Source organism: Daphnia pulicaria, chromosome 4 (genome assembly GCF_021234035.1).
Source record: "Daphnia pulicaria isolate SC F1-1A chromosome 4, SC_F0-13Bv2, whole genome shotgun sequence".
Lineage (NCBI taxonomy): Eukaryota > Metazoa > Arthropoda > Branchiopoda > Diplostraca > Daphniidae > Daphnia > Daphnia pulicaria.
Genome location: NC_060916.1, coordinates 3,854,387 through 3,881,727, shown reverse-complemented (window position 1 = coordinate 3,881,727; position 27,341 = coordinate 3,854,387). Strand labels below are relative to the sequence as shown.

General features: G+C 36.8%; 4 protein-coding genes, 2 long non-coding RNA genes and 1 pseudogene across 7 annotated transcripts; 2 read left to right on the top strand and 5 right to left on the bottom strand.

Annotated features, from left to right (window-relative positions):
• Positions 1-958: 958 nt before the first annotated feature.
• Positions 959-3,649, bottom strand: LOC124338471. Its single transcript, XM_046792555.1, has 3 exons — positions 3,175-3,649; positions 1,469-1,711; positions 959-1,373 (listed from the first exon to the last, which is right to left on the bottom strand). Exons 1-3 carry the CDS (start codon positions 3,412-3,414, stop codon positions 1,200-1,202), a joined length of 657 nt encoding a protein of 218 aa, XP_046648511.1. The 5' UTR covers positions 3,415-3,649; the 3' UTR covers positions 959-1,199.
• Positions 3,650-7,895: 4,246 nt separating this feature from the next.
• On the bottom strand, positions 7,896-14,420 carry LOC124338023 (glutamate receptor ionotropic, delta-1-like). The gene is made up of 4 exons (XM_046792052.1): positions 14,368-14,420; positions 10,832-11,029; positions 10,314-10,663; positions 7,896-10,237 (listed from the first exon to the last, which is right to left on the bottom strand). Exons 2-4 carry the CDS (start codon positions 11,004-11,006, stop codon positions 9,143-9,145), a joined length of 1,620 nt encoding a protein of 539 aa, XP_046648008.1. The 5' UTR covers positions 11,007-11,029; positions 14,368-14,420; the 3' UTR covers positions 7,896-9,142.
• Positions 11,806-13,809, bottom strand: LOC124338026. Its single transcript, XR_006917628.1, has 3 exons — positions 13,726-13,809; positions 12,670-13,666; positions 11,806-12,609 (listed from the first exon to the last, which is right to left on the bottom strand). It is a non-coding gene; the product is annotated as an uncharacterized LOC124338026 (long non-coding RNA).
• LOC124338022 (E3 ubiquitin-protein ligase DCST1-like) lies at positions 12,489-14,792 on the top strand. Its single transcript, XM_046792051.1, has 2 exons — positions 12,489-13,451; positions 13,513-14,792. Exons 1-2 carry the CDS (start codon positions 12,489-12,491, stop codon positions 14,695-14,697), a joined length of 2,148 nt encoding a protein of 715 aa, XP_046648007.1. The 3' UTR covers positions 14,698-14,792.
• A 636-nt stretch (positions 14,793-15,428) lies between these two features.
• LOC124338024 lies at positions 15,429-20,211 on the top strand (annotated as a pseudogene).
• Positions 20,212-21,704: 1,493 nt separating this feature from the next.
• On the bottom strand, positions 21,705-23,185 carry LOC124338025. Of its 2 annotated transcripts, XR_006917626.1 has the most exons (3): positions 22,391-23,185; positions 22,195-22,326; positions 21,705-22,111 (listed from the first exon to the last, which is right to left on the bottom strand). It is a non-coding gene; the product is annotated as an uncharacterized LOC124338025 (long non-coding RNA). The 2 variants fall into 2 exon arrangements; XR_006917625.1 differs by having other exon boundaries at positions 21,705-22,326.
• A 793-nt stretch (positions 23,186-23,978) lies between these two features.
• Positions 23,979-27,267, bottom strand: LOC124338021 (zinc finger protein 2-like). Its single transcript, XM_046792050.1, has 7 exons — positions 25,908-27,267; positions 25,711-25,850; positions 25,533-25,644; positions 25,350-25,462; positions 25,084-25,260; positions 24,847-25,028; positions 23,979-24,768 (listed from the first exon to the last, which is right to left on the bottom strand). Exons 1-7 carry the CDS (start codon positions 27,139-27,141, stop codon positions 24,297-24,299), a joined length of 2,430 nt encoding a protein of 809 aa, XP_046648006.1. The 5' UTR covers positions 27,142-27,267; the 3' UTR covers positions 23,979-24,296.
• Positions 27,268-27,341: the final 74 nt, after the last annotated feature.

Genomic DNA, 27,341 nt, shown 5'->3' with positions numbered 1-27,341 from the left:
TCGCTCAAACACACCAAATCATAGATGGGATCTTTTTTTTACCATTCTGCTATGGGAAGTAGGGGAGATCAGGGCTATGTGGGATTCTCAAATAATTTTCAAGTTGCTTTAAGTAGCACAAAATTAGATGAATTTCCCCTTTTTTATACAAAAGTAATGGGAAATTTTCTTCCCTCATCTTTATATCTTTTTTTCAGAATTCATTTATTTGAATCCTGGGAGGGTTTTATTTTTCTTAGCAGTTAATGGACTCGTTGTTAAAAAGAACTAATTCTTCAAAAAGTTTTGTTATTCAATTATGCGATGGATATCCATTTTGCCATCCATCGTACGTAGAATCTCCGTCTTAATGTCACTACTTTCTACGTCGACATCTCAATTCTCAAGTTTGTGGGATATCCATTGAACGTAATTTGGACGTCCGAAACACGTCAAATTTAAGCTAGGTTTACAAAGAAGATAAAAGATTTGATTCATGGAATCTAACCTTGGACCTTTCGCATTTCATTCCCCTGCTTTATTCACTAGAACAGCTGCATACAAGTTTATGATTCATATCTAATTACTTAGAAATTGGAAAATAACATAAATTAACAGCTAATTACATCCACGTTAAATAAGGAAAAGGATTACAGAAGAAAAAAATAAAAATATACAGAAAATTAGAATAGATTTTTGGTACATTTAAACTTTGCTGTTTTAATGTTACTTAGCTTAAAACATAGATTTATGGAATTTTCTTATTCTAGTTTTTATGAGTTCTATCAACTGATAGAAACAAATTTAGCTTTGATTCTGGTGTTTGTCCATTGGCCGTCCATTTGTTGGAGTTAAGGTGAACTTAAACAAAACTGGGCGTATATTTGTATCCAATGGAACTCCAAACTAGGTACGTCCGTTTATCGTCCACTATGATTATCTAATGGACTTAATTTGTAACATCGAAAAGTAGATCCAGTTTATGGGAAATTATTACGCGCGTCTATTAAACAGTTGAAACTCATACAAAGTAGACAAGATCACAACATCAAAGAAAGACGTGAAAAGAACGTAGTATCGTCGTATTTTTTGGACGAAAAATAGACGCGACGAAGAATGGATAAACGTACGTCGAATAGACGGATATTAGACCAGCTGTGCTAGCAGGACTCTCTACTTGCCCCTTTTTTACCTTTTTTCATGTACCTACCCAATTACAACTAACAAACACATTCACACTCATCGTCTTTTGACCAGGAAACAGGTGATGTCGTATTAACAGTTTCGCCACCATTTCTGAGAATTCCACATACTGCCCCTCTCGAACCCGGAGTGAGAACAGCACTTTCTTTTGAAATCGTGCTATTAAATTTCATCCAGCAAATTCCTTGCCCCTGAAAATACGTCATATTTTATAAAACATCGGTATTATATGATGGGCTGTAAAGGTGAACTAAAACTGGGGAAAATTTATCTGATTACACTATACCTCAACATTTGTCCAAACGAAGTGGTTGCATGGCGGATTTTGTATGCAAAGTGCCCCACAAGATTCTCCTTCGGAAAATTCATTTTTTATATCATTTCCAGAAAAGTTGCAATTAAAAGACCAGGATAATTCAGCTAAATTAATCCAATGAATCGCCAAGTATCCGCAAATAGATCCCGGAGAATCCAAATGAATTGCTTGTTCACGGTAAATCCTGCCTGATTTTATCCAACAGGTTCCAATCTATTAAAAATCCATCGTCACCATCACAAATGTTTCAAATTAGATTACATTGGGCCTTTCTACATTTTACAAATTTCCATTCATGTTTTTGCATTTCAACCATCTGGGCCTATGTTGACTTAATTTCCAACCCATAACCCAGATACCATAGTGCACTCTTACGCCGTCCAATACAGGTGATCTTAGGATGCGATCAATGTATAGAGACATTGCGTTTCCCATTTTATTATCGAATATGAAACGCGAGAAATCTTATTGTTATCAGTGTATAGCTTGTCCCATTTGCTGAATTTGAAACGTATTTTGGACAACATATGGATGACAGCTTTATAATTAAATATCTTAGATTACTTTGCATTGGCGGTCTTTCATTTACTCGTGGGGGGACACAAAGAAACATTTTAAAGAATATATATGCTCACTTTAAGGCATTATGTATATAATCTTACACCAGTTGCCGTATTCTGGAATTCTGGATTTGAATGGAACACAAAGTCCAATCCTTGAATATTCTAAATTAATGTTCTTTTAAAAAAAAACGGCTGTTGTGTTTCCTTCTCCCTGATTGAGGCCATGACCCTTTCGAAAAGCAGTGGACTATACGTTCCTGTGGAGAAAAGACATTACATCGCATAAGGGAGAGTTGGGTGAGTTGTAACGCGTTTTCTTTTAATGCTATATCTCCCAAATAAGTTAACAAATTCAATTAATTTTTCGTTTACATTTTTTTGCCTTTCTCCATTCATAGTATCTTTTTTATTTTAGAAGAAATTCCTTATCCTGTGCGGATTTTTGAAATTTGAGGGAATTAAGAAGGCAGGAGGAGGAGCATATAATATTGGGTGAATCGGGACATTAGAGTGGATGACGTGAGACAGCCTCAGTTTAGTCTATATAACACTGAGAAAAAAAGCTATTCGCATTAATGAATGATGTGTGTTAGTAAAGTTTTCATTCGAATTAATCTGTAAAAGAAAAAGCTATCTATAGCAAAAAAAATTGCTTGTCACACATGGGGGAAAAATCAAAGGGGCTTGGTTTCACGTTAAAGATAACATAATTTAATTGCCGATTATTAAAGGTCCCAAGATATAGCGTTGGAATTCTCCTCACTAAGCCCCGCCCACTGCTGTCCCATGTCGGACAGTTAAACTGTTCCAAACCACCCAAAACAACGGACTTCAATATGCTGCTGTTTTGATTCGAAATGATGCTCATAAAATTAAAATCTCTATTTCAAACAACAATTAAAAGATAAAAACATGTCTGTATTTTCAGTTGGAAAAATAAAATTATCCTCCCATATAATAAATAATAAATACTTATTTTGTGCATTTTCTTTGGTAATTTTAAAATAAATACACTATAGGTATTACATGAGTTATATTTAGACACCAACTCAACAACAATGTCTATTGTTGGGTATTGAAACGGCAAATAAAATGGCAAATACTTGCGCATACCCCATTCGGAGCTATAGTTGTAGTTGTAAATGTGAAATGTGTACAATCTGCAACCATAAATTGGCAAAAATCTCCACACTTTGATGGTGGCATAGCTTTATTTGCAACAGGATTTCCTTCAAAATCACAATTTTCGGTCCAGTGGACGCTACTTTGAGACCTCCAATTTTGAAGGGCAGTTACAATCTTGAAGATAAATAATACCGATGAATATGATAGAATGTTTTTAATGAACACCATGTCTAGACTTTTGTGGAACGCCTGCAACGAACAACTAATTGCACGAGCTCATTTTATCTCCTAACCGGAAAACCAAAACCTCAAAATTAAATCTACACATTTCCTTTCATTTTCTCATTCGCTGTGTTGAAAGCTAGATCACACTTTTAGAAACCTACAGTACCTAACTTGCACGCCAGTCAATCCGGCCCAAACTTTTCCGGCCATAACCAATCCGGCCACAAATTTTGAGGCCGGAATCATTACAAAAAATTTACCATTCCAGCCCCATCTTTTCCGGCCCAAAATTTAATTATTGTTTATAAATGTCTTGTGGTAAAAAATACTTATATTAAAATAAATGCAAGAAACAAATGCAAAAATATAAGAAAAGGGAAAATTTAAAACTAAGCCGAAAAAACATTCAACTTTTAATAAAAGAATAGTCAAAAACATAAAAAAAAACAAGAAAATAGAAAAATATAAATGAAAGCAATGTCAACAACAACGCTACAAATATTAAAACATAGACGAAACACAGTTATTCGTGCCCATAAATTTCGGCGCATTTTTTCAACAATGTTATGCCCCAATTTTTTTCTTGTTATAACAATCCCAATATGAAAAAACTTTATCTTGCATTTTTGAATAAGGAGTTCTTTGTCTACGTTGGAAGGCACCCTGACAAACTAAGTTAACATGTAGAGGCAGCAAACGTGATTCATAATAAAGGTGTTCTACTAGCTTATAAAAATTTGGGTGGGCAACACGAATTTTTTGGTTCAATCTACAAATACAGGCAAAAAGTGTATGGAAGAAACTGAACTGGACCAGATAATTGGTTAGTTATTGTTATTGTTTTGTTCCATGTCAAAATTTTATTCTTGAATTCTGCTTCTAGATGCCACGGTGAAATATTTCAATTTCAAGCCCGAAGAAAAGGAAGCAATATTGCCTCAATAAGGAAAGTAATTTCAACCACCCTGAATAACACGAAGCAGAAGGTGAAGAATGAGAAGACTAGTAATAAGTAATCGCCATTCGCATAAAAATAATTCATTTACAACTTGATTGTTCCTAATAAATGATTTCATTCAAAATCTTTAATTAATTATTCATTGATTCTCGCATTTCGTCGCCGGAAAAGTACGTACTAAGTGTATAACAAATAAAAAGATAAAGTTAGTGGCACTATGACCATATGATATAACTGAGGGATAAATTACGTGCTTAAAATTTGAAAAAGTATTAAGTAATTGAAATTAATTGTGGAATTTACAATTGCATTATATTATACGATTTATTATGAATTAATATATTCGAACTTTAGCATGATAAAACACGCAATTTATTGTCTTAAGAAAGTTTTTGTTTAAATATAACTGCTTGTTAAAACACAATCAATTACCCTAAAACAGGCAATTAATTGCCTCATATTTTTGGTTGGGAGCAGTAGTTGATATCGAAGATAATTCTCACTTGGCAATAACAAACCTGAGGTTTGAAACCTCTTCCCATTCAAGTATTTGACTGGAACAAGTACCCTTCTTGGAGGACACATTTTTATAGAGATTGGCGTTGCAATGTTCAAGGAAAAGTGTTTACAAGATGTATGAAAGAATACAAAGCCTCCCAAGGTCAACGGAAGCCAGCAGAATGTTTCATCCGTTGGCCTTCATTTTAGACCCATAAGAGTCATATATTGGCTTTCATATTCTAGTGTAACCAAGCTGGCTTCCGCAAGGTTAGCGGTGGAGAGTACAAAAAATGGCTGCCAGGCAGCGAGGGAAAATGGTAAAATGTGCCGAGGAGGAAATTAGTCATATCTCAACCAATAAAATCCGGAAAGGAAATTACTTTTGGATTCCGGTGGTCGAGATAGCAATAAACCTTTTTAAAAAATTCATTTTTTGCTCTAGCTCCCCCGCTTTTACGAAAAGCGATGCAAAAGTACTCCCACTTTCCGACAAAATTTAAAAAAAAAACCTTTACAGCCAAATAACTCCTAAACGGGTGGGAATTTCGTCATTCTGCACGCAGGTAAATCCGATGACTATATTTTTTACATATTTTTAAGGCTTTCCTGGATTTAGATCTGGAAAGACGCTCCTGGTGAATCGCTTGTTAAACAAATAAACCTTTATTATTATAGATTATTTTTTGTTTTTCACTTAAATTCACAATTTCTTCTCGAGAAGTAATCACAAGCAATTATGTTGCATGAATGCTGCGTCGCAGCCTCCGCACTTGCACAAGTCCGATCGCATAAGATCCATCCGCGCGAGATTTTGAGTAAAAAACAATGGAACTACCAATATAGTCTATTACTTCAAAATTTAGAAAATTCCATTTGAAACAATTTTTTATTATTATTTCAATCAAACTAAAATACTAATGCGTTTAAATGGGTATTGGACGGTGATAGGTGCAGCTAAGACTTAAAATCATGAGACTATTTGATTTTTTTATAAAACATATATTATTTTTTATAAAACAAATAATTAGGTAATAAGAGTTTAAGATGAAAACCTTTTACAAATATTATTGCTTGTATTCTCAAAACATTTATTAGAAAATGGAATCAGAAAACTATAGCTTTGAGACTTTGACCCTAAACACCCTAAAATTTTTTATCTTGGACGACAAAAGAGACAGATTTGAGAAACATTTCAGAAACATTTAATATAAAAAAAATAAACAAAATACGATAGCTACTAGGATCACGGAGCTATCATTAATAGATTAATTTTCTGAGGAGTATAGGCGGTAGGCATATAAAGTTGGGCTGTAGGTAGTCTATAGCTGATTGTGCCTGTTTGTACCTTGTTTCCGCTGATTGAGAGATTTAAATTTCTAAAGATAAATTTTGACAAACTTTTAATGCCTATTCTTAGTAAATGTGATTTTCGTTGATAACAGAGGACTGGTCCTATTACTATTAATAAGATGGAGAACTCGCTTCATGTGGTTTGGGAGATTGAAATGTTCCAAGTCTGTGAAGGAATTATAAAGCGTGTTTCAGGTTTTAATTTTTCTCCGGGATTTTCTAACAGCCAAGCGTGTAAAATTTTTCATCTTTCATCAATATTCACCGAATGTCATTTGCAGTACACAATAAAAGAAGAAGGTATCTCTCTTGAATTCTTTGTCACTCCTATTGTGGGTTTGGCAGCTGAACTTCACGGTTTGCCTAAAATGGCCTACACAAATGGAAAACCAAAGTTAATAGATTATGGGAAACACAAGTAGGTGGCTGAATGGCCAATTAACTTCCACTGCTAAATGGAAGAATGTCCCCATTCCTGCAATCCTGCTCAAATAAATTTTGTACTCGACATTAATGCTGGCAAGTATGTTGATCAAATAGAAAAACTGAGGCATTTTTCACAGTACAGAAGACTCTGGGAAAACGTGGGGATTTTGAATTTCAATGTTGTGATGGTGTGAAGATCAAATTCCATAGCTGTGTTTTAGCTTCCCAAGCTGCTGATAGTCCAGTAATAGCTGCAATGCTACTAAGTGATTTCAAAGAAAAAACTTAAAGATGGCTAATACTCAGTATACCTCTGAAACTGTGGAGGAACTTCTAAAATTCCTGTATGTCAGGCAAAATAACACTGAAAACAACTCTGAGAAAATTCAAATTTTATGTGTTGCTGCAAACTACTACGAAATACAGCAAACCAATGACGCGTACCCCAGCCATGGCAACCACGTGGCGGTCATATTATGTGAAAATTCACTTTGGGCAATGTAGAGTTCTTATGGGTTTTAGGAGGGTCCCTTAGATTTTAGTCTGTAGTTTTACTCTAGTTTATGACGGTAAAACTCTGTTGCAACTGTAAAATAGGGAATTGAACAGGAAATTTTTTATGTATTTAATTTATTTTTTTTAAATTCCCATTTATTGATTTAAAATGATTTAAACGCGTTGTTTACGTTTTTGAGGGAAGAACGGGGAGAAGAGGTAGAATGGGACGAAAAGTCATTTTTGAACTTTCCGATTTCTTTGACTTTACCGATCAGACGAACTATCGTAACCAAGACAACTCGTCGCCTCGTCATTGCGGCGTTGAGTTCATGTACTAATGCTATTTTGAGAAATCTGAAAGTCCAAAAAGGACTTTTTTGCCAATCAATAATTAGAAAGCTATACATTGCTTTTTATTGGCCTTTTTACAATTTACTGGGCATAATCTTGTTTATTTTATGGCGAAAGCCTCTAGTTTTTAAGATTTGTAGTTTAATGGAAAAACTTAATTTTGTCAAGACCGCTTTGCCATAATGCACCTTGTAAACCGCGGCTGTCGCGCGGCTGAAAATGATTTGACCGTCTGTCACTATTTCTTTCATAAATAACCTATTTTACACCTGATTTTTATGAAAATTTGATAAGTTACAAAGTAAAAGACGTAGAACACGTGGGAATTTTTCAAATAATTTATTTCTAATTAAAAGTACTATATTTTTACGAAAAAAAAATTGAATTCAAACTTGTTTATTTTTTACAGAAATATTTAATATTTTCACAGAGGGTTTTGTATGTAACATCTTGAACACTACAATAATAAAGCTCATTTTAAAAATTTCATGTTACATTTTGTCCGAGGTTAAAAATTAATTACCCTCGACTACAGTTCGTGTCGGCGGGCTCGCAATTAAAGTGTAAAATTTAACATAAACAATTATGGTATTCTAGAAAATTAGATTTTTTTTAAAGGTCTGGTTTGCCCGAAAACTGATGTAAAAAACCAGTAAAAACGCTAGAATTCCTGGGGGGGTCCCTTAGTTTTTATTAAATAACTTAAAAACTATGCTAGCTAGAACATTGCGGATTTCACCATTGGGTTTTCCGTAAAATTCTGCACAAAATAGTTTATACGGGTACTGGCTGAGATACCTTCGTCACCCTTTTCCAAAAATTGTAAACCCCCAAAACCCACAGTTTTGGCCTGATTGAGTGGTGGACTCAGTGTTAAAAATCAAATTTTTCTACAGTTTATTCTTTGTAGTGTATTATTTAACTGTAATAAGTTTCATGAAAATTTCATGGTTATTTCCTGAGATATTCAAGAAATAAAAAAACCCGGAAAAAATTAGTAAAATTTTTCCACCTAAAAGTGCCAGTGTGCCTAAGTGTGACGAGGAGTGAAATAAAATCTGCTCATATAAAAACATAGGCTAGTTATTTGCCTACATTATTCACTCAAATTTTTATTTTTAAGTATGATAGTTTAGACGATATTCACATTTTGGTGGAGGACGGTCTCTGGGGCCATTTGGGACAGGAAAATTGTCCTATCTAACGAGAGAATTCAGCGCCACCTACATTTTTTCCCTATCTTAAAGTTGCAATTCTTTTTCTATAAGAAATCTTTTTCAGTTTTAAAGATGACATTTCCAAATTTTGGGGGGGGTTTATCTACATTAAGATCTACATTTCCTTTTTTCATAATTTTTTATTCATCATACCCCTCTTTTTATACCCTGTCTAACATGGTACAGGCGTCTGTCCAGTTTTACCCCACTCTGAACAAAAAAACACAAAAAAATTGAAATCTCTATAACTTCTACAATTTTGAAGGTACATCATTGAAAAAAATCAAGTGTGTGAGGGAAAGGTTTCCGCGTGTTTTTGCAAAAAATTTCTTATTTTTGCATAAGGGGATGGGAGATATGGGGGAAATCCCGGAGGTGTCCCAAGTGGGTCCGGTCTCCCCTACTACTACTTAATTTTCAAAAGTTGATTTTAGTTAACTGTTTTCTTTTTGTAGATTTTTCTGTTATGATAGCCATTAAACATGAACTCACTTAAAAAAGCGAGAAAAGAAAGTGCAATACCCAACCCAAACAAATAAAAAGCTCCTTGTAAACTATCCAGTGAGTATGCAGCTAATTTCGTAGACTTTGTAGGATCCCACTTTTTCTGTTTTTTAGCCCATTGAGATGTTATGTGCTCAACGATTCCAGATTCAAAGAGATGATAAATTTCCTTGTCAAAGTAAGGTTTCAGCGACGAGTGTTTCTGGAGTCCAAGCGCTGAGCGTGTGGGGAAAACACACTCTCTCATGAGATGTACACGAGGGCCATCGCTAGTGGGAGGGAATAATGTAAAGGCTTGATAACGAAGATTCCCCTGATTCGACATCACAGCCCAAGAATTTGTTTCTAGTAAGGCGAACATTTGAGAAAGGTTGGTGGCAATAGCGAATTGACTACCAAGTTTCCGCTGGAGCGGGTCGTTCGAATCTGAAAGACTCTGTTTAAAATAATTGCCCCAGCTGATCTTTTGTAAAGGACTGTCAACTAATTGTTGAATAGTGTCAATAGGATCTGGGGTGTACGGAAAGGTGATGTAAGAAATTAGACCTGAACGATATAGAGTCGGAATTATGGTAGCAGCAGCTAATAGAAACCAAATAAGAAATAAACGATTAGCGGGCGAACGAACTTCTTGTGGCTGCTGGGCCGAGAGCATGTTTCCTAAGATGTATAGAACACAAACCATAGTGTCGGAGAAAAATGCGTCTTTATTTGGATGACGCGATGAGTATTTGGCTAGCAGTCGTAGCGTCGCGACGGCAACAATACAAGAGATACCAGTAAAAGTCCAAATGGCCGAAGAAAATGGATGGTAAAGTGCCGTCCATTTAGCGTAAGGACGAGGTGCAGGAATGAGAAAGCATTCGAAATTATTTCTGAAGGCTCGGGTGAAGTCTACGTAGGATAACAATCGATCCTGAATATGCAAATCACCATAAGACACGTCGGCTTCTTTTCGATGCAGAAAACCTAATAAACCGGTGACGGTGACGTTTTCCGGTCCATTGAAGATTAAAGTACCCTAATGCAAATTTACAATGCACATTAAAGAAAATTTAAGAAAATTGATTGCATAAATTAAACGCAACCACACTTACCCACATTTCGTCGTTAACTGGTAGAATATAACTGAATCGAAAGTCTAGCCTCTCAGCAAGGATTTCCATTATTGTCGGCTCGATTCCATAGACGACAACTTTACCGCTTAGATCATTCTTCTTTGCAAAAACGATGGGAGGGAAATCGAGCGTCGCAATCGTCAAGTGCCTACCCATTAAAGTTTGGCGTTGAACCGGCAGAACTTTTTTTAAATTACTGTGTCTAAACACGAAATTCTTTTGAATACGATCGCTGATGACCCATCTGTGAATCTCCAGTAGACGTTGACTGCGTTCAATCAGCAAAAAAAAAGTATCGCTTCGAATGTCGCCCAATAGTTTGTCGGCTTCTGTAGACGAATTTGAAGTGACTAGAATTACTTTCTTTGCATGGAAGTAATCATTGACTTGTTCGTAAATTGGTGGAAAATCATCAAGGTTTTGTACAAACAGAATGGCGTCGCTGCAAACGGTCTCTTTAATAGTCGAAAATTGTTGCTCAGAAACGTTTACCCTACCGTTGTGATTTTGGAGTAAAATCAGGGGGCGGTTTTTCTTTAAAATGAGTTTGGCGATGTCTTCTTCGTTCTCCTCAGAATATTCTTCGTCGAAGATGGTTACCAGTCCCGAACACTTGACGTCCATATTCAGGATGTATTCAATCACACTGCATCTGTCGATCATCATCGACATGGACGATACCTCGACTAGGCAAACTAAAGAAAGAAGAGCGACTTTAGCAAACATACTAACGGGTCCTTGTGAGATCTGCGTATGCCGAAAAGACAGTGTAACCTGATCGTTTTTATACCCTTTAAAACCCAGCTGATAACTCACCAATCGTTCAGTTCATTGATTACAGTTCTATTTTAAATGCAATCAACATCGCGATCTAACTAAGCGAAAGATATAGACTGCCAATTCCTCGTAATTAAAATGTCAATCACTGCTGTAGCTCGAGTCTTCTCGCAATTTGTGTTCGTCAAGCTATGTAATTAACACCAAATCAATAAAGAGCGATTGAATAAATTCTTTGGCTTTCGTCTCGAGAATAACGATTTTCTGGGTTGAATGTAATTAAACCTCTGTGGGAGAAACAGAAACCTCTGCTCGTGCAGCCATAGCAACATGTCTTTTTCTGTAGGTGTATTCTCCATAATCCGACTGTTCATCCGCTCTGATGATTAGCTATAGCGTCGAACTCAATGATGAATCACTGCCCTGCATACGATGTCGACTATATTCCGCAATTTTCCGATTGGACTCCATTCTGAATTAAAGGAACCGCAAAAATTCGATTCATGTTATAATCTTATAAATAAACAGTCTGTGATATGTTTTTACTGTATACCTAAAGCCAGAGATTATGCGAATTAAAAAATATATTGCAACGGTTGCATTGCAACGGTTGCATTGCAACGGTTGCATTGCAACTATTACAAACAAGATCATGATCGATTTTTCGCAAATAAATGTTTTCTGGATTAGGTTCTCATGATGACAGATGTATTGGAACAGCGGTTCTTTGTAACGGATTCTCCTTTGAAACGTGAAAATTTACTGTAAATTAAGTTTGTCACTTTTTTCCACCAACACACGTAAAACAGAAAAAAACTATCAAGTTAGCATTAAAAAACACATTCTTCAGTCTTAAAACGGCAAGTCCCATAAAAGACCGTGTTTTAAATATTTGCGCAATTCTTCCGCTTCCTGTTGAGTTTTTCCATATGAATAACAGGCAGCTGGTTGTATAATGTAATTTTAAAAAACACTAGCTGGCGCTCAAGCAAAACAAAACATTAATTGAGCTTATTTCGAATCAAGGGCGTTTTCTCGCCTTTTCCAGAAAATTTTCTAGCACTTAAAAATTTCATTAAGAATTCCCTAAGAAAGGTTGACTCGCAGCAAAATCTTGTTAATAAATATTTATATCTGAAATAATTACTGTATATCTCTGATTTTTCTTTTGTTATCTTATAATAAGTTGAGAAATAAAACCGACACCAAAACAAACCACCAAGCAGAAGGAAACGTTGAAGATAACGAAAGTCTATTCAGAAATGTTTTGTCACCCATGCAGTTTCAAACGATTGGATTAGAGTGACAGATTGAAGCGCATTAGTGTCGTGCAAAAAAGCATCAATAAAAGAGATCTCTGCTGCAGAAAAAATTCCCATGACGTCGCAAACGGAAGCTCAAGCGGAAGTTCCCATTCTACAAAACGATGAAGCAGCATTGGAAGTAAGGCAAGGTCAGCAGTATGTAAAACGGACGTCTTCCGCATCTCAAACCAAATCTAAAGAAGAAAATAAACAACTGACGACGGCGTATCACGTATTAAAATTAATAATTCTACCTTTGTTGGTTGGAACAGTTTTCTTTTTCTTACTGCACTATCGCCACAACATCGAAGACAGGGTGGCCGGAATCACTGGTGGAGTTGTTGCTATTGGAATTTCAATCCTATTGGCATTTTCTCAATCAGCTCGCTGCATTGTATCCCTGCTCATTCCTTCGTTAGGAACGCGATTAGGGAAATCTTCTCTATTGGCCTTGTTGGCAAGCATGCTCTTAGCCGGACCGGCCGCTAATTTGAATTACAACTTTAAACAGACGACTCAGTCACTGATTTGTTTCGGTGAAGCAGCCTTTAATCAAACAAGATTGGCATCGGAACGCTACACAGAATCGATGAGAGATATGAGCACACAAGTAGGAGATAGCTTGGCCAATTATGTAAATTTGGTCGAATCAGTCCAGCACTCAATTGATTCCTTTGATGATTTCCTAAAGAAGACTTCAGATTCATTCGATTCGACTCTCAACGACCTCAATCTTCAAATGAATCGATGCCGGGAGACAATGACATCGGTAAATGGTAATTGCCAGACGAAAATGGACAGCCTGAAGAAGGAATGCATTAATTTGATCAAAGGTCGAGGGGTTTTTCGAAGGAAGAAACGAAGCTGGTTACCCGATATCATTACCAACGTTGGTGAAAATGTAATCAACGAAGTTAAGAAAATCGGGTTGGATGTTGCGGATCATGTCGACAAGGTCAAATTGACGGACGTTTGTAATTTGTTTTCCTCTGATTTGTGCAAGTTTACAGCGGAAATATGCGGTGTAATAAAAAAGGTAAATTGGAAAACCACAGACATACAAACTTATGCATTACTAATCGAACTTTGTAAAATAGGTAGGAAATAGGACCCTGTCTCCTTTGTCAGGCATTCCGCAAATCATCCGGCCATTAATAGGCGAATTAAAAATCGGTGCATCTTATACTCGTCAACTAGAGTCCACGCTGAACCACACAAGCAGTTTTGATGAAGTTAAACGGAACGTGAAGTCTGAAATCGGATACTTTTTAGATCGACTTTTGTGGACTATAGAGACGCTGTTAACTTACTTTAGCTTAATCACCCTGGTGGTGGTTGTCATCACATCCTGGCTGTACCACTTCCGTTTCCAGCACAGTCTAATCTTTGACAACATTTACATCAATAAAGATATTAAGACTTACGACTCCTCACGCCAATCAAATGATCCCTCGTTATTCCCACTTCAAGGGTCGGCAGAAAAAAAGGAAGTGATTGACTGTCTATCTCTAGCACTGTCTACTTGTGAAAAGAAATCACTTTTGAAAAGTCTACTAGTTTACTGCATTGTTATAATCTTAACCACCATTCTAATTTTAGTCGACTGGGTTCTTTATCAAGTGACAGATATTCTCCGACGGAATGGACGGACGACTCTTCAAGTTGGAGTGGATTCTGAGCAAAAATTCAAAGTGGAAGGTCGAGGGTTTATTTCGAGCATTTTTAGATTCCTGTTCAAAGAATTCGACTACCAATCGAGAGAGATGAATCAGATCGACACAATGCCCTGTCTTCCTAATCCACTTCAACTCTCACTAGAACATTTGATTCGCCCAGCAATCGTTATGATTGCTCTCGGCTTGGCTACCTTCTTGCAACCATACTGTCTTCGCTCACGTCACGCCATTGCCGCATATTTTTACCCGGAGCGTCAAAAAGAAAGAGTCACTTACCTTTATAGCGAGATGCTTCGTCGAAGGCAAGCCCTGAAAGCCAGCATGCAGCACCATATTCCCGGAAGGTTGGATGAAAACAGAAACGTCGCCGAAACAATCAGCAATGGCAGCAGATTGGTCAAGACACTTAATTGGTTGGGTTGTTTCCACCGTTGTTGCCTTTTGTGCGGCTGTCAAGGATCTACCAACGGAGTTTTGAAGATCTTTTCAAAAGAAGAAGAATATAAAATCTGCAATCGAAGCCCAGACTGCCCAGCTTTCTATTGCGCTTCTTGTTGGAAACACCTAGGAAACTGTGCTGTTTGTGGGAAAAGTGAAACAAATTAATCTAACCAGTTAAAAACATAAAAAGGAATATTGATAATTTGATACATCTTCCCAATTCCCAGGTTGTTAAATACACGAAATTTTTAAAAATTTAATACCTGAAAAATTGAAATGTATTCAAATCCTTGCATTTTCTGTATTCCAAAAAAATTTCTTAGAGATTTACATGTCATTCATCTCGGCTGCTCGAACTGACATCCCAACGGCGTCTCTTGCGTTTCACATGCTCTTTTTAACTTTCTTCTTTTAACTTCGTACTTTCTTTCTTCTTTTTCTCTGTCTAGTCGCGTTCTACCCATTAAACTTGGTTGCTGACTTCCTGACTTAGTATTAGCTAAATTAACCACTGCCACTTGAATACTGCAATCGAGGCCTGCCCATCGTGAGGCATCACTGTCAATACCTTTAACGCCTGGTGCTGGGTTTGATTCTTGCGGTGAAAAGGTACGAAATCCTTCGGAATAACAGGAAGAGAGGTGTTGCTCCAATGACGCCATCAAGGATGTCGGAATAGGCTAATATAAATATAAGCCCATCAGGCATCAGCATCCGAGAGTTTTTAATTTTCTCACCTTCCAATTTGAAACATTGATGTAAACAAATCTTTGTCGTCTGTAAGATAAGAGCCATCTGTTAGTGGTGAACGGAACAACGGTCAAACAAAATCCGCGCAAATTGCTAGGCGCACGCGCATTTCAGTCACACCCTCAGTGCTCAGAGCTCAGTCCCTCACACATTCACACCTGGTAAGTGGTCACACCTTGACACCCCCACCCTCTATCCTCCTCTATATTTTGTCTTTCTTTTCGTATGTCTGATACGCTTATTCCCGTGAAAAGAGAAAACCTTCCGTGGAAATAGACGAAATTTAATTTTTTTACAAAAAAAACAGGTACGGCAGAATTTCGGCGATAGATTTAAACACAATTTAATGTCTATTTTATATCGTCATATTTTTATTACTAGTTTCACCGCAGATTTTCGTTCTATTTCAAAGGTAACATACATTAACACATAATTAACAAATTTTCCATCGATAATTTATTCAATATTGTGATTTGCATATCACTATCGAGTATCGACATTATTGAACGTTTTCAAATGTCATTTATAGATGGGTATTTTGTTATCATTCACATGGAAATTGATGGTTGCATCGACTTTTTTTCTGACTGGCTTGGCTGCTTCAGAATTGGAAACTTCCAATCCTTTAACCGTTCCCGCATCAGCTAAGACTCCCGAGGATAGACCGCCGCCGATTAAATTTTCCTACATGCAGTTTCAGTCTGTTTGCGTAAAAATTTACGACAGTCAAATAACTTCACGCGCTTCAGGCAACAAGAAAATCTATTTCTTCTCGCCGATCGCTCTGCTAAATCACTTGAATGTTGCTTCTATTTATAACCAAACGGTCCCCAATCAGGGACTTCTCAGTATCAGTTTTTCAATTTGGAATCAGGAAGTCAAAACTAAAGTGGTCGAGCACCTGATTCGGGTCCTCAACCAACCAGTTGAGCCGAATTAAGTGCAAGTCTTTCCATTCAAAAGTGTCAGACTGACCAGCACGGCGCAACCACAGGTTGATTTCTCATTAAATAATGAATGGCTCGCGTATAAAAATGAGCGATCACTCAGATTTAGTCTGGTCTGCCCGACACGGGAAGGTTGCGATCGTGTGAAGACTCAAATGCACAACAATCCCGAACAGTTTGAACATTTGCGACTTGATTTCAATAATCCTCAATTGAAAGACGGTAGGTTGTTTTATTTGAAATTTGATGCATAAATTAATTCAAATTTTACTTATATTTGAAGACACTTGCATCGCTACAATCGCTGATGATGTGGAAAATGATTTGTCAATACAAGTGAAAGGTAACGTACTATAATTCAAGTACGAAATGATCAATTAGAAATTAACGAAAGAAATAATTTTGCAAATTTTCAGAATTAGCAAAAAGTTTGGAAGAAACCAAATCGAAATTTGCCACAGAACTGAATGCAATTAGGGAAGGTAAACTGGTAAACTAGCTATATAAACTTATTTATTATCATTAATCGCTATAGAGATTTAAATACTCGAACGCATAAATTTCGCAAAAAACAGCGGCAACGCTTCTGAAGTCACCACGGAAAATTTTTTACTTGGAGATAAAGAATAAATAAATGTTTATGTTTTCGAATTTCAGAAACGAAAAAGAATTTTGCGGTAGCTTCACAGATCTTAACAGATAAAATCAAAGTCGCCGAAGAAAAACTAACAGGCAATTTATATTAATTCAAGACGATTTTTTTAGCGGTGAAATAATCCTTCGTGAATGTTATACGAATTTGTTTGCAGTAACTTTGGAGGATTTGGAAACGACGAAAAACGAATTAACGCTTATGAAGGCCACCGTCAAGGAATTGTCGGTAAAATTGGATGGTATTTGCACATTTTAATTTTTAAATTATTGAAAAAAATGCAAATGTTGAAAAAATCTTTAATTGACTTACTGAAAAAGATTTGGCAGCCATTAAGATCACCGCCGGAAATTTCCCAACAGTTAAAACAAGTGAAATAGTTGACACTGATAAAATGCCGACCTCTTGTGAAGATCTACAGCGAATGGGACAACAAATCAGCGGAATATTTTTGGTCAAAGGATCGAAAAAGATGGAAGCGATTCACTGCAAGTTTAATTCTAAAGGTAGGAACGAAAAGTTATACGATTTCTCTATATTATTCATATTTTATAGCCTTTATAATATTAACCGATTAATTCATATTTTATGTAGACAAACAGCAATGGATCGGTTACGCCGACGTCAAATCAGAACCCGTTCATTTCTACGTCCAGAGAACTTCTTCATTCACAAGAGAACGCGTTCCGATTCCATTCCAACTTGCGCGAATCAACGAGGGAAATGCCATGGATTTAAGAACGGGGAAATTCACGGCACCGCGTAAGGGAGTTTATTTCTTCTCGTTCACGGGACTGTTAGAGTTCCCATCTTCATCATCTTTTGTTTATTTGGGAGTTCTTCTTTATTTGAACGGGGAACGAATTGGGAGGGGGTTGGTTGATGCGGTAAACACCGTCGCTGGGCAAAATAGTCCGTTGACCCTCCAGTCGACGCTGAACTTGAAATCAGGCGATGAAGTCTGGGTGGAGATTGATGCCATCTCATCAAGAGTGGAATTGTTTGACGACGATTACCATTACACGCATTTCACTGGTTTCCTGTTGGAGGAGGAAATTGTGGCGTCCCTTTGAATTTTCTTCTAAAGGACTGTTTGTGTAAAAATTTACTACAGCAAAAAAAAAAAAAAATTAAGCAACAAGAAAATCTATTTCTATACTTTATTTACTAGATTTGGTAAATCACATGAACGTCGTTTCTATTTATAACCAAACGCGGCCAGTATAGTTAAGTATTTCTCAGTTTCAGTTTTTCAATTTGAAATCAGGGAGTCAGAACTAAAGTGGCCCAGCATCTCATTCTTCAACCAACCAGTCGAGCCAAATCAAGTGCGAGTCTTTCCATTTAGCACTGTCAGACTGCTAAACATATGGCAATGTTTATTCAACATCGTGGGCACAAAAAATTACGTATCGTCCGTCCAACCGTTTCAAATGACATTCAGTCATTGAACAAGTAAAATAAGTTTGACTCAGCACTTTTTAAAAAGCTTTTCGTGGTAGAGAAAAAGAATATTTAAAAAACGTCTACGGTAACCTTGAAACGCTTTTGGAAGTGATTGGTGGTCAGTGTGAAGGTACTAGGTAGACGCGGCTTTATTTGGGATATTTTATTTTTCTAAGGCGCTGGCCGGTGTCCGTGATTAAGGCTTTGCTTTGCACGAAAGAAACAAGAAAGAAGTTCGTGGCAGTTGTACACTTGTACTCATCACATTCAAAAGCGCATATTCGTAAATAACTAAATAAGCAACAGATTTAACCTTGATTCCTCGCTTGATTCCATTCAGTCTCATCTTTAGCCATACTCTAGCTTCGCCGTATAACATAGAAAGATTGGTTTTTGATTATCTGAAAGGTAATTCATAGTTAGACAAATTATTCTTGACATGTTGTTTCTAAAATATACCAATATACAGTCGCGGCTGAAAGTTTCTTTACGTGTAGCTCAAAAATACGCCCTTTTAGTTTGTATTGGCGGATGGTGTTAGCCTATGGTAGAGGTTGAGCTACCTTATTTGCTCGTTTCTTTATTTTTTACCGCCCTTCTTTACTTAACTCTACCTCTTAACATTGATTACTAAGTTACCTGCGATAACGCAAACTTTACGCAATCCTATTGCTTAATGCTAAAATGAAACTAATCAATGCAGAAATTGTCACAGTTACAAACTGATCAATCATCTGTCATTTTACCGTTTCATTGAAGAGCTATTGCTAGTTTATTGGGCATCGATGCAATTGCCTGATTATCGGCCATGGTTACCTATAGTTTAGAAAGCCGCGCCAACAAATCATTGTCGGAGGTGTAAGGGGGTAGGGGGTAAAACTTGAGAAAATCGAGCAAATAAGGTAACTCAACCTCTACCATAGGCTAATACCATCCGCCAATACACAGTAAAAAGGCGGGTTTTGGAGCTACACGTAAAGAAACTTTCAGCCGCGACTGTATTTGCAGATGGGTATTTTGTTGTCATATAAACTGGGTGTGGCGTCGATTCTTTGTCTGGCACGTTTTGCTTCTTTAGAATCAGAATTTTCCGATCCTACCTCATTGAAGAGTCTCGAGGATAAACCGCTGCCGATAAAAATTTCCTCGGTGCTTTACAGATCCGTTTGTATTAATATTTACGACAGTCAAACAACTTCGAGCAACAAGAAGATTTATTTCTATTCGCCTATTGCTGTACTAAATCACATGAATGTCATTTCTGTTTTTCATCAAACGTCCATTCAAGGGTTTCTCAGTATCAGTTTTGCAATTTGGAATCAAGAAATCAGAACTAAAGTGGTTCAACACCTCACCCAGATATTCAACCAACAAATCGAGCCGAATCAAGTGCGAGTCTTTCATTTCAACAGTGTCAGGCTGACCGGCAGCAAACTGAATTTTGCTGATTTCTCGTTGACTAATGAATGGGTTGCGTACAAGGATCAGCCATCACTCAGGTTTAGTCTGATCTGCCCGACACGGGAAGATTGCGATCGTGTGAAGACTGAAATGCTCAGCAATCCCAAACAGTTTGAACATTTGCGACTTGATTAGTTTTAATCCTGAATTGAAAGATGGTACGTATAGGTTGATTGTATTTTTTGTTAGATTCATAAGATAATTCAAATGCTATTTGCATTTCTATAGATACTTGTTTCAATAATAATGGGGTTAAAATAACCCAAGAAGATTTTTCAATACAAGTTAAAGGTATTAAGATAACTCAAATGTTACTCTTACAACTTAATGTACAAATACCAGTAGAATTTATAATTTAACGGAAAAAATTGTAAACATTTTTAGAGTTACTGACAAACATCGAAGCCAAATTAATGAAAGAGCTGAATGCCTTTAGGGAAGGTATCAATGTATATATAAAATGAATTAACTATATTTTTAAAATTTTAATTATATCAATTATGTAGATGCAGAAATTTCAAAAAAGTCAATAACGGCAGCATGCGAAGTCGCTAATGAAAATTTGAGAATGGCACTACAAGGTTTTTAGTTTGCTATACTCTATTACGAAGAATAAACAAAGTTATTAATTTTTTAATTTCAGAAACTAAAATGGATTTTTCAACAACTTCACGGGTGTTAGCTGATAAAATCATGGTCACTGAAAAAAATCTGGCAGGTAATTTATTGTATGATTACTGGAATATATTTTGGAACTATTTTACTCTCGGTGAAACAAATCGTACATCAAAATTCTTCGATTGGATTTTGCAGTGGCTTTGGACAACTTAAAAATGACTTGGAACGAATTAACGAAAACGAAGGCCGTCGTTGAGGAAATGTCGGCAAAATTGAACGGTAAGATATTAGAAATGATCAAAATTGTGAATAGAAGGTAAAGGTTGCTGAAAACTATAACGATGAGCTATTTGAGAAACGACAACATATCTTGATGTTGTTGTATTTATCTCGTTACTTCAGTTTTCTATATAACGGAATTTTAATTTAAAATAAATGTAACATATTTGACAACTTTTAGTATTTGAAATAAAATTAAAAAAGTTAATTTAACCTCACAACAAATATGTTGTGATTATTACACACAGGTACTAAACAAAGAACAAGAGTTGGTAAAAACCACTACAGATTTCACTATAGTTAAACGTATGCGTATATTGATTGTCTAATTCTTTCAGACAAAGAAAAATGTATCGGATGCTCGATCGGATGCGCCAACGTCAAATCGCCTTCCGTCCATTTCTACGTCCAGAGAAATTTTTCATTCTACACAACTAAAACTCCGATTCCGTTCGATTTGGCGGTGGTGAACGAGGGGAACGCTATGGATTTGACATCGGGGATATTCACGGCCCCACTGCCAGGAATTTATTACTTCTCCTTCACTGGTTTGGTGGAATTTCCATCTTCATCATCTTATGTTTATTTAGGAATTGGTCTTTATTTGAACGGAGGTCATATAGGATCGGGTTTTGTTGAAGCGGCAAACACTCTCTCTGGTCAAAACGATCAAGTAACCCTTAAGCTTACGCTGAACTTGAAAAACAGAGATCGAGTTTGGGTGGAGATTGATAACTGGTCAGCAGGGGTGGCGAAGTTGTATGACGACTATAGCCACTACACCCATTTCACTGGTTTCATGTTGAAGGAGGAGGAAAATGTCGCGTCCCTTTGAGGTTTCGTGTTATTCTGTCTGAAATTCACATAATATTAAATCATAATTCAAAACGCTTTTAGAAGTGATAAGTGGTCAGTGGGAAGGTACTAGATTTTCTGCAAGGTAGTATGAATGGGTGTGAATGGAATCTATATGTATATTGGAATTACAAGCAATCAATTCCACAACACTTTCGCCGGACTTTCTTTTTATTAACAGTGTATTATTATTATTAGGATATTTCGTACATAATTCGCGTGTAACGAAAGCTTGGGATAGGAGATAGGATGGAGTCGCATAGCAAACATGCCAGATAACCATTGAAATATTAAATTACTTGAAATTCACCACACTTGATTTATTGTCATTTCCTTTTCCAATCATTTTTAGTTTTAATTCATCAATACATGATCAGGGGAGCTGGCGCACCAAAGAAATAATTTATTAATTTCCAAGACGTGGGGAATTTCCTCGAGGTATCATTGGCCATTGGTACGAAATTTATCCATCGGCTGATATGGGCCGTGAGTACGTGACTAGCACAACTTCCGGTATATTGTCACTCTCGGAGGAAAGATATAAGAAAAGTTACCTTGAGGGAAATTGCCACTGCAGAATAAAAGGAAAAAATTTATAATACGTATTGTCGAACTAGGGCAGGCTACTGTAAACTGTGAAGTCCTTAGTCATACAGTCAAATCAATACTTGGCTGGACAGCAGGATAGTATTGGCAAAAGCGCATTTCTTGATCCAGCCCGGCACAGAATTCAGCTCAATCCTCGATTCAGCCCACTAACTGGGCCAAGAAATCGGCACAGAATTCCTTTTGAGAGTAAATGAATTTGCTGGTTATTATTTTTACACTAATAATAATTTCAATGCGTTACCTAAATCAGAAGGCCACAAACTTTTAAATAGCCGACTTTTTTTCTTTGCTGATGTACTATACTGAAATAATAGCGAAAATTTGATTAGCAATTTTTTCAATCAGTAAAAATGTAACATTAAATAAATCAAATTCTGCTGCTGCAAGGACTCATGAGGCCTTATTGTTCCCTTCCCGTACTGCCAACTACGAGAACGATTGATTCAATTTAGCTATAGCTTGTCACAGTGCGATGCCGATGTTCCCGACTGATGCTGAAAATTCGGAAAACAAATTTTATGGTGAAATAAAGTCAACAAAATACAAAATCTATGAAATTTGATTAGAAAAAGACGAAAAAAGATGTAGGTGTGACTTTATTGGCTGGGCTACTGAAAGGCGCCTACTCACGGGCGCGATCCCACTACTGCCCGACACGGGAACTTTTGGCTGCTCGGTTTCCCTCCTGGCCCGATTCGCTCCTCCTTAGATAACCTGGATCTGCCGGATTCCTCCAACCGATCCATGTTGATGCCAAGCTTAGTGCGGACACCTGTTCGACGCAAGCGACGATCCAGCAGGACTCCCAGCCTCAAGCCATCCACTACACCAAGCCTCCCAGAAGCAGGATTACAGGTACGCGCCACATACCCGGCTGAAATACCAACATTTTTACAACTAGTGACCCTAGTGAAGAAAATTTTTTGTATTTCAAGTTCGCAATACAATTGCAGTAAATTTGAACATGATCAAGTGGTTTTCAAACTCGTTGTTGTAATATAAGTTGATCTAAAGTCTGAAACTGTCACTAATATTATCTACTGGCAATCCAAAGTTGCCAATTCGTTTGTTATTGAACGAAAAGAATGCATTTCTTAATTTGCAAACCAATTAAAAACAACGTTATCAAGTGACTAATCAAGCCTGATAAATATTTTGAAATTATTCATTAAGAAATACTTTCACTATTTGATGTTCAGACTCGAAAACCTCTTTATATTTATATTACATCACATAATAGTTGTATGACGACTATCGCCACTACACCCATTTCACTGGTTTCGTGTTGAAGGAGGAGGAAAATGTCGCGTCCCTTTGAGGTTTCGTGTTATTCTGTCTGAAATTCACATAATATTAATCGACTAACTAATGACAAAAAAAAATTGTTTTCATTAGATAATGTAACAGGAATTGAAAAAAATCGATTGCGATAAAAATTTAGGGGTGTGAATGTTTTTAAAAAGCTGGTTTTAGTTTTACATGCACGCGTGTCTCTTACACAACTCCTTACAGTTATTGTCTTGATAATATAAACAATTAGTTTTCAAGTGATTGCAACCCAACCCTTGAATATTTCCATATTGCTCTTATATTTGAATTTTTAAAAACTTAAGGTTGCCAAATTTTCATGTGTGCTTAATAAACTTCCTAATAAATACATATTACATTACAAGGTTGAATACACAGTAGGTCAAAATGAAAATCTGAGAAGCAGTTATAACGCATTGTTCATTTATTGTAATCTACACTAGTTGTTCTCAAGTTATCAATTATAATGATATTGTGATTGCTAAACGATTAGTCGTCTACTAAAATACAGTACTACACCATTAAAGAATAAAAAAACAAATTTTATTTACAAATTCAAATGTCTTGATTATTATATTTCATCATAATCCTGAATGGCTGAGGTAACAACAACAAAAACTTATAAACACATGTTAAACTCACTGAGTAAAGTCACACATGTGCGTGAGTACAAAAGTGAGATGTATTTTCATTATCAATGCAAAATCTGAATTAAGAGCAATTCATTTACATTAACCTTGATGACCACCATGGGATTTTTGGATAATTTTTCTTCCAGCTTCCAGGCACTTTCGTTGAGGAACTTGACACACTAGCTTGAAAATTCAAAAGAAATGCGATTATGAAATGTCACCCGTCGTTTGTTCTTCTGCTGAAGGAATACTAGTTGGAGTATGAGTACTTTCGTGAAGACGCAGTTTGACGATGGTGCGGAAAACTTTGCCACATACACTACACATATTCTTGACCCCAGTGTGGATTTTGATGTGAATGCTAAGATTGTTTTTATGGGCGAAGGCTTTATTGCAATAAGTGCATACAAACGGTTTCTCGCCTGTATGCAACCTGATATGGTTTGCAAGGTGCACATCTTGACGGAACGCTTTGGGGCATTGAGGACATTGATAAGGGCGCTCGCCCGTATGAATACGCTCGTGTTGGCGTTGGGTCAGTTTTGATTTGAAGGTTTTGTCACAGTAATGGCATGGGAACGGGCGAACATCCGAATGAATGCTGCGATGATGCATGTCTAGTGTAACTTTTTTCTGGAATTCTTTTCCACACAAGTCGCAGGAAAACTGCTTACCTTCCCTGTAAAAATAAGTAAATATAATTCATTTCCAATTATGTGAATGCACACTGCATAGCATAGACTGTCAATTAAATTACATGTGGACTTGCTGATGAGAGTGTAAGGCCGTCTTGTAGACGAACATGCTAGGGCAATGTTCGCAACGATAAAGGGCATCAGCATGTTGATCCCGAGTATGCTCACGCAGTAGTTTGTATGAGCCTAACGTCTCTGAACAGTGTCGACAAGGCAATTTTGGCGCTTCGCCCTTGTGTGCAGCCTAAAGACATGTACATGTCATAATATGAACCATTTATATTTAAAAAGGTAATTACCTTATGTACAAGGAAGGCATATTCTCTGTGGAAAGTAGTGTCGCAAACATCACATTTGAGTAGCTGAGTTTCAGGATCAACAAAACTTTCCGCTGTTTCTAATATCCTACTCTTCTTTCGATGAGTCCGTACATGGACAACGTAATTTGTACGAGCAGAAAATCGTTTGTGACACGTCTAAATAATGATAATCAAAAAGAAAAAATACTTAAAATAGAGAAACCCACGAACGTTAATGCAAACAAATGTATTATTTGATAATTTACCTCGCATTCATACGGTTTTTCCCCAGTATGTGTACGCTTGTGCTTAAGAAGGACATTAGGTAGGCGAAAAGATTTGTCACAGAATGGACAGCTGTAAGGCTTCAACCCGTTATCTGCAAATTTAATTTAGTTAGCGATATTTCATTCATTTAGGCAACAAATTCGACATGCATTTTTGCTTACGAAATGTGAGGTGTCGTTTTAGATATTCAGGTTTCTTAAATACTTTTCCGCATTCAGGGCAAATGTGAAGTTTCACTTGTGATTCATCAGGATGCATATTCTTCAAGTGATTCTAATCTCAAGGGTGGCACATTAACACATTTGTAGATTGGTCTAATGTATTTAATTTTACACTTACTCTTAAACGTTCTGGAAGTGAAAACGTTTGTCCACATTGATCACACAGATAAGGCCGCTCAGTGGTATGAATTTTTACATGTGTCGACATATAATCACGAAAGACTATTTTGCCGCAAGTCAAACAAGGAATTCGTGATGCTAAAGAGAAATTGAAATATTATCTTAAATAATGCAATAACATAAACACAACCATACCTATTTGACCAGAAGAATCAGAATTAACGCTGTCGGAACCAAGAAAATGCTTCGCGTAACTCTTATGTCGTTGAACTTCGTTTGATAAATCCAGCATTAAAGTATTCAATTCCTGATTACTCGTCTTTTCGTTCTTCAGGAACTTTAAGGCTAATGCAAGGTCCTGTAGGTCATCCTTAGTGTCCACTTCAGCAGCCTGGTTGTCTGAACGATTTGATGCATTTTCACCACCCGTATTACAATCTATCGTTTCGTTGCTCTTTTCGCCGTCGACATTGCTATTTCCTGCGCTCTCATCCGAGGGTGACGTAACTGATTTTGTGGAACCGCCATCTGCTAACACTTGGGCAATCGATCCTGTTTTCTTTTCGGATGTCGTCTTGGACGTCACTACTCTTTCATGCAGCTTGTTCTTGGATTTATTGATGTAAGTCGCTAGAAAGACGTATCCGCTTGATGGAATGGAAGCAGCCGCTGAGAGAGATTTAGTTCGGATCTTATTTTTATTTCGAACAGGAATCTTAGGTGCTTTCCCTACAGGGTTGGAATTGGTGCCAGCGGCAGAGAGATTTTCTGAAGTGTCCACTAAGGGAATCTTCTCTTCACCTGAATTCAATTTTTGCTTAGCTCTAGTTACTATGCACTCCTTAGGTTGTTGTCTTTGTAGTTGATTATCAGGTCCTGCAAGTTGGTAATTGTCAATATTGCTGTTGTTAGACACAATTGTTGGGTTTTTCTTGTTAGGAGTGTTTTTGTTGATAGACTTGATAGAGTTATATCCAGAGTTCTCAGGTACAATTTGACTTTTCGTAACATTTTGGGAATTGCTGTTGCTTTTTTCAGTAGATGTAACTGGAATAACTTCAGGGTTACAAATATCCCACTCTGCAATAAGTGAACACAGGTCCTTTGTGAAACAGTCAACAAACACCTCTCCAGAGTAAACATACTGTAGCAGGAGCTTCAAAGTAGTAAAATCATAGTCTGGAACTATAATGTCGACATCTTCATCAGTGTCAGTAAGCATCATAGCAAACTTCTTGCTGGCAGCAGCAAGAATAAACTTGTTGGCTGAAAGAAATTTTGATTCTCCATTAGGTTGTTTACAATCCTTGGCAATGAGCCTCACATTGGAATAACATTCTTTTTGCCAACTATCTGAGATGCTCTGTGCCACACATTTAGCATGGCCATTACCATGCACTTTAACAAAGCTATTCACTTTCTTCTTCATTTTCTCAACAACACTTACATACAAATAGATTTTTCATCACGGAGAAACAGTCCAGTGCATAAACTTTCAATTTTTTATAATACCACACAGACCAAGGCAAATAAGTAAACTGTAGCAGACTACAATAAAAAAACTAACTGCGTTGCCGTCTTATTGGCGCGCTTTTTGAACGCAGGTTTTGAGAGGACAGATAAACAAAT

Bases quoted from the DNA above. Each gene is read 5' to 3' on its own strand.
- LOC124338471 (XM_046792555.1), bottom strand. From the start codon at position 3,414: ATGGTGTTCATTAAAAACATTCTATCATATTCATCGGTATTATTTATC. The intron at 1,712-3,174 runs GTATGCGCAAGT...GATTTTTAATAG, and splicing joins CAACTATAGCTCCGAATGGG to ATTGGAACCTGTTGGATAAA. The intron at 1,374-1,468 runs GTATAGTGTAAT...ACGTATTTTCAG, and splicing joins TCGTTTGGACAAATGTTGAG to GGGCAAGGAATTTGCTGGAT.
- LOC124338023 (XM_046792052.1), bottom strand. From the start codon at position 11,006: ATGTCGATGATGATCGACAGATGCAGTGTGATTGAATACATCCTGAAT. The intron at 10,664-10,831 runs GTAGGGTAAACG...ATTCGTCTACAG, and splicing joins TTTACTCCAAAATCACAACG to AAGCCGACAAACTATTGGGC. The intron at 10,238-10,313 runs GTAAGTGTGGTT...AATTTGCATTAG, and splicing joins CAGTTAACGACGAAATGTGG to GGTACTTTAATCTTCAATGG.
- LOC124338022 (XM_046792051.1), top strand. From the start codon at position 12,489: ATGACGTCGCAAACGGAAGCTCAAGCGGAAGTTCCCATTCTACAAAAC. The intron at 13,452-13,512 runs GTAAATTGGAAA...TTTGTAAAATAG, and splicing joins TATGCGGTGTAATAAAAAAG to GTAGGAAATAGGACCCTGTC.
- LOC124338021 (XM_046792050.1), bottom strand. From the start codon at position 27,141: ATGAAGAAGAAAGTGAATAGCTTTGTTAAAGTGCATGGTAATGGCCAT. The intron at 25,851-25,907 runs GTATGGTTGTGT...ATTTCTCTTTAG, and splicing joins TGATTCTTCTGGTCAAATAG to CATCACGAATTCCTTGTTTG. The intron at 25,261-25,349 runs GTAAATTATCAA...ATCATTATTTAG, and splicing joins AAAAACCGTATGAATGCGAG to ACGTGTCACAAACGATTTTC.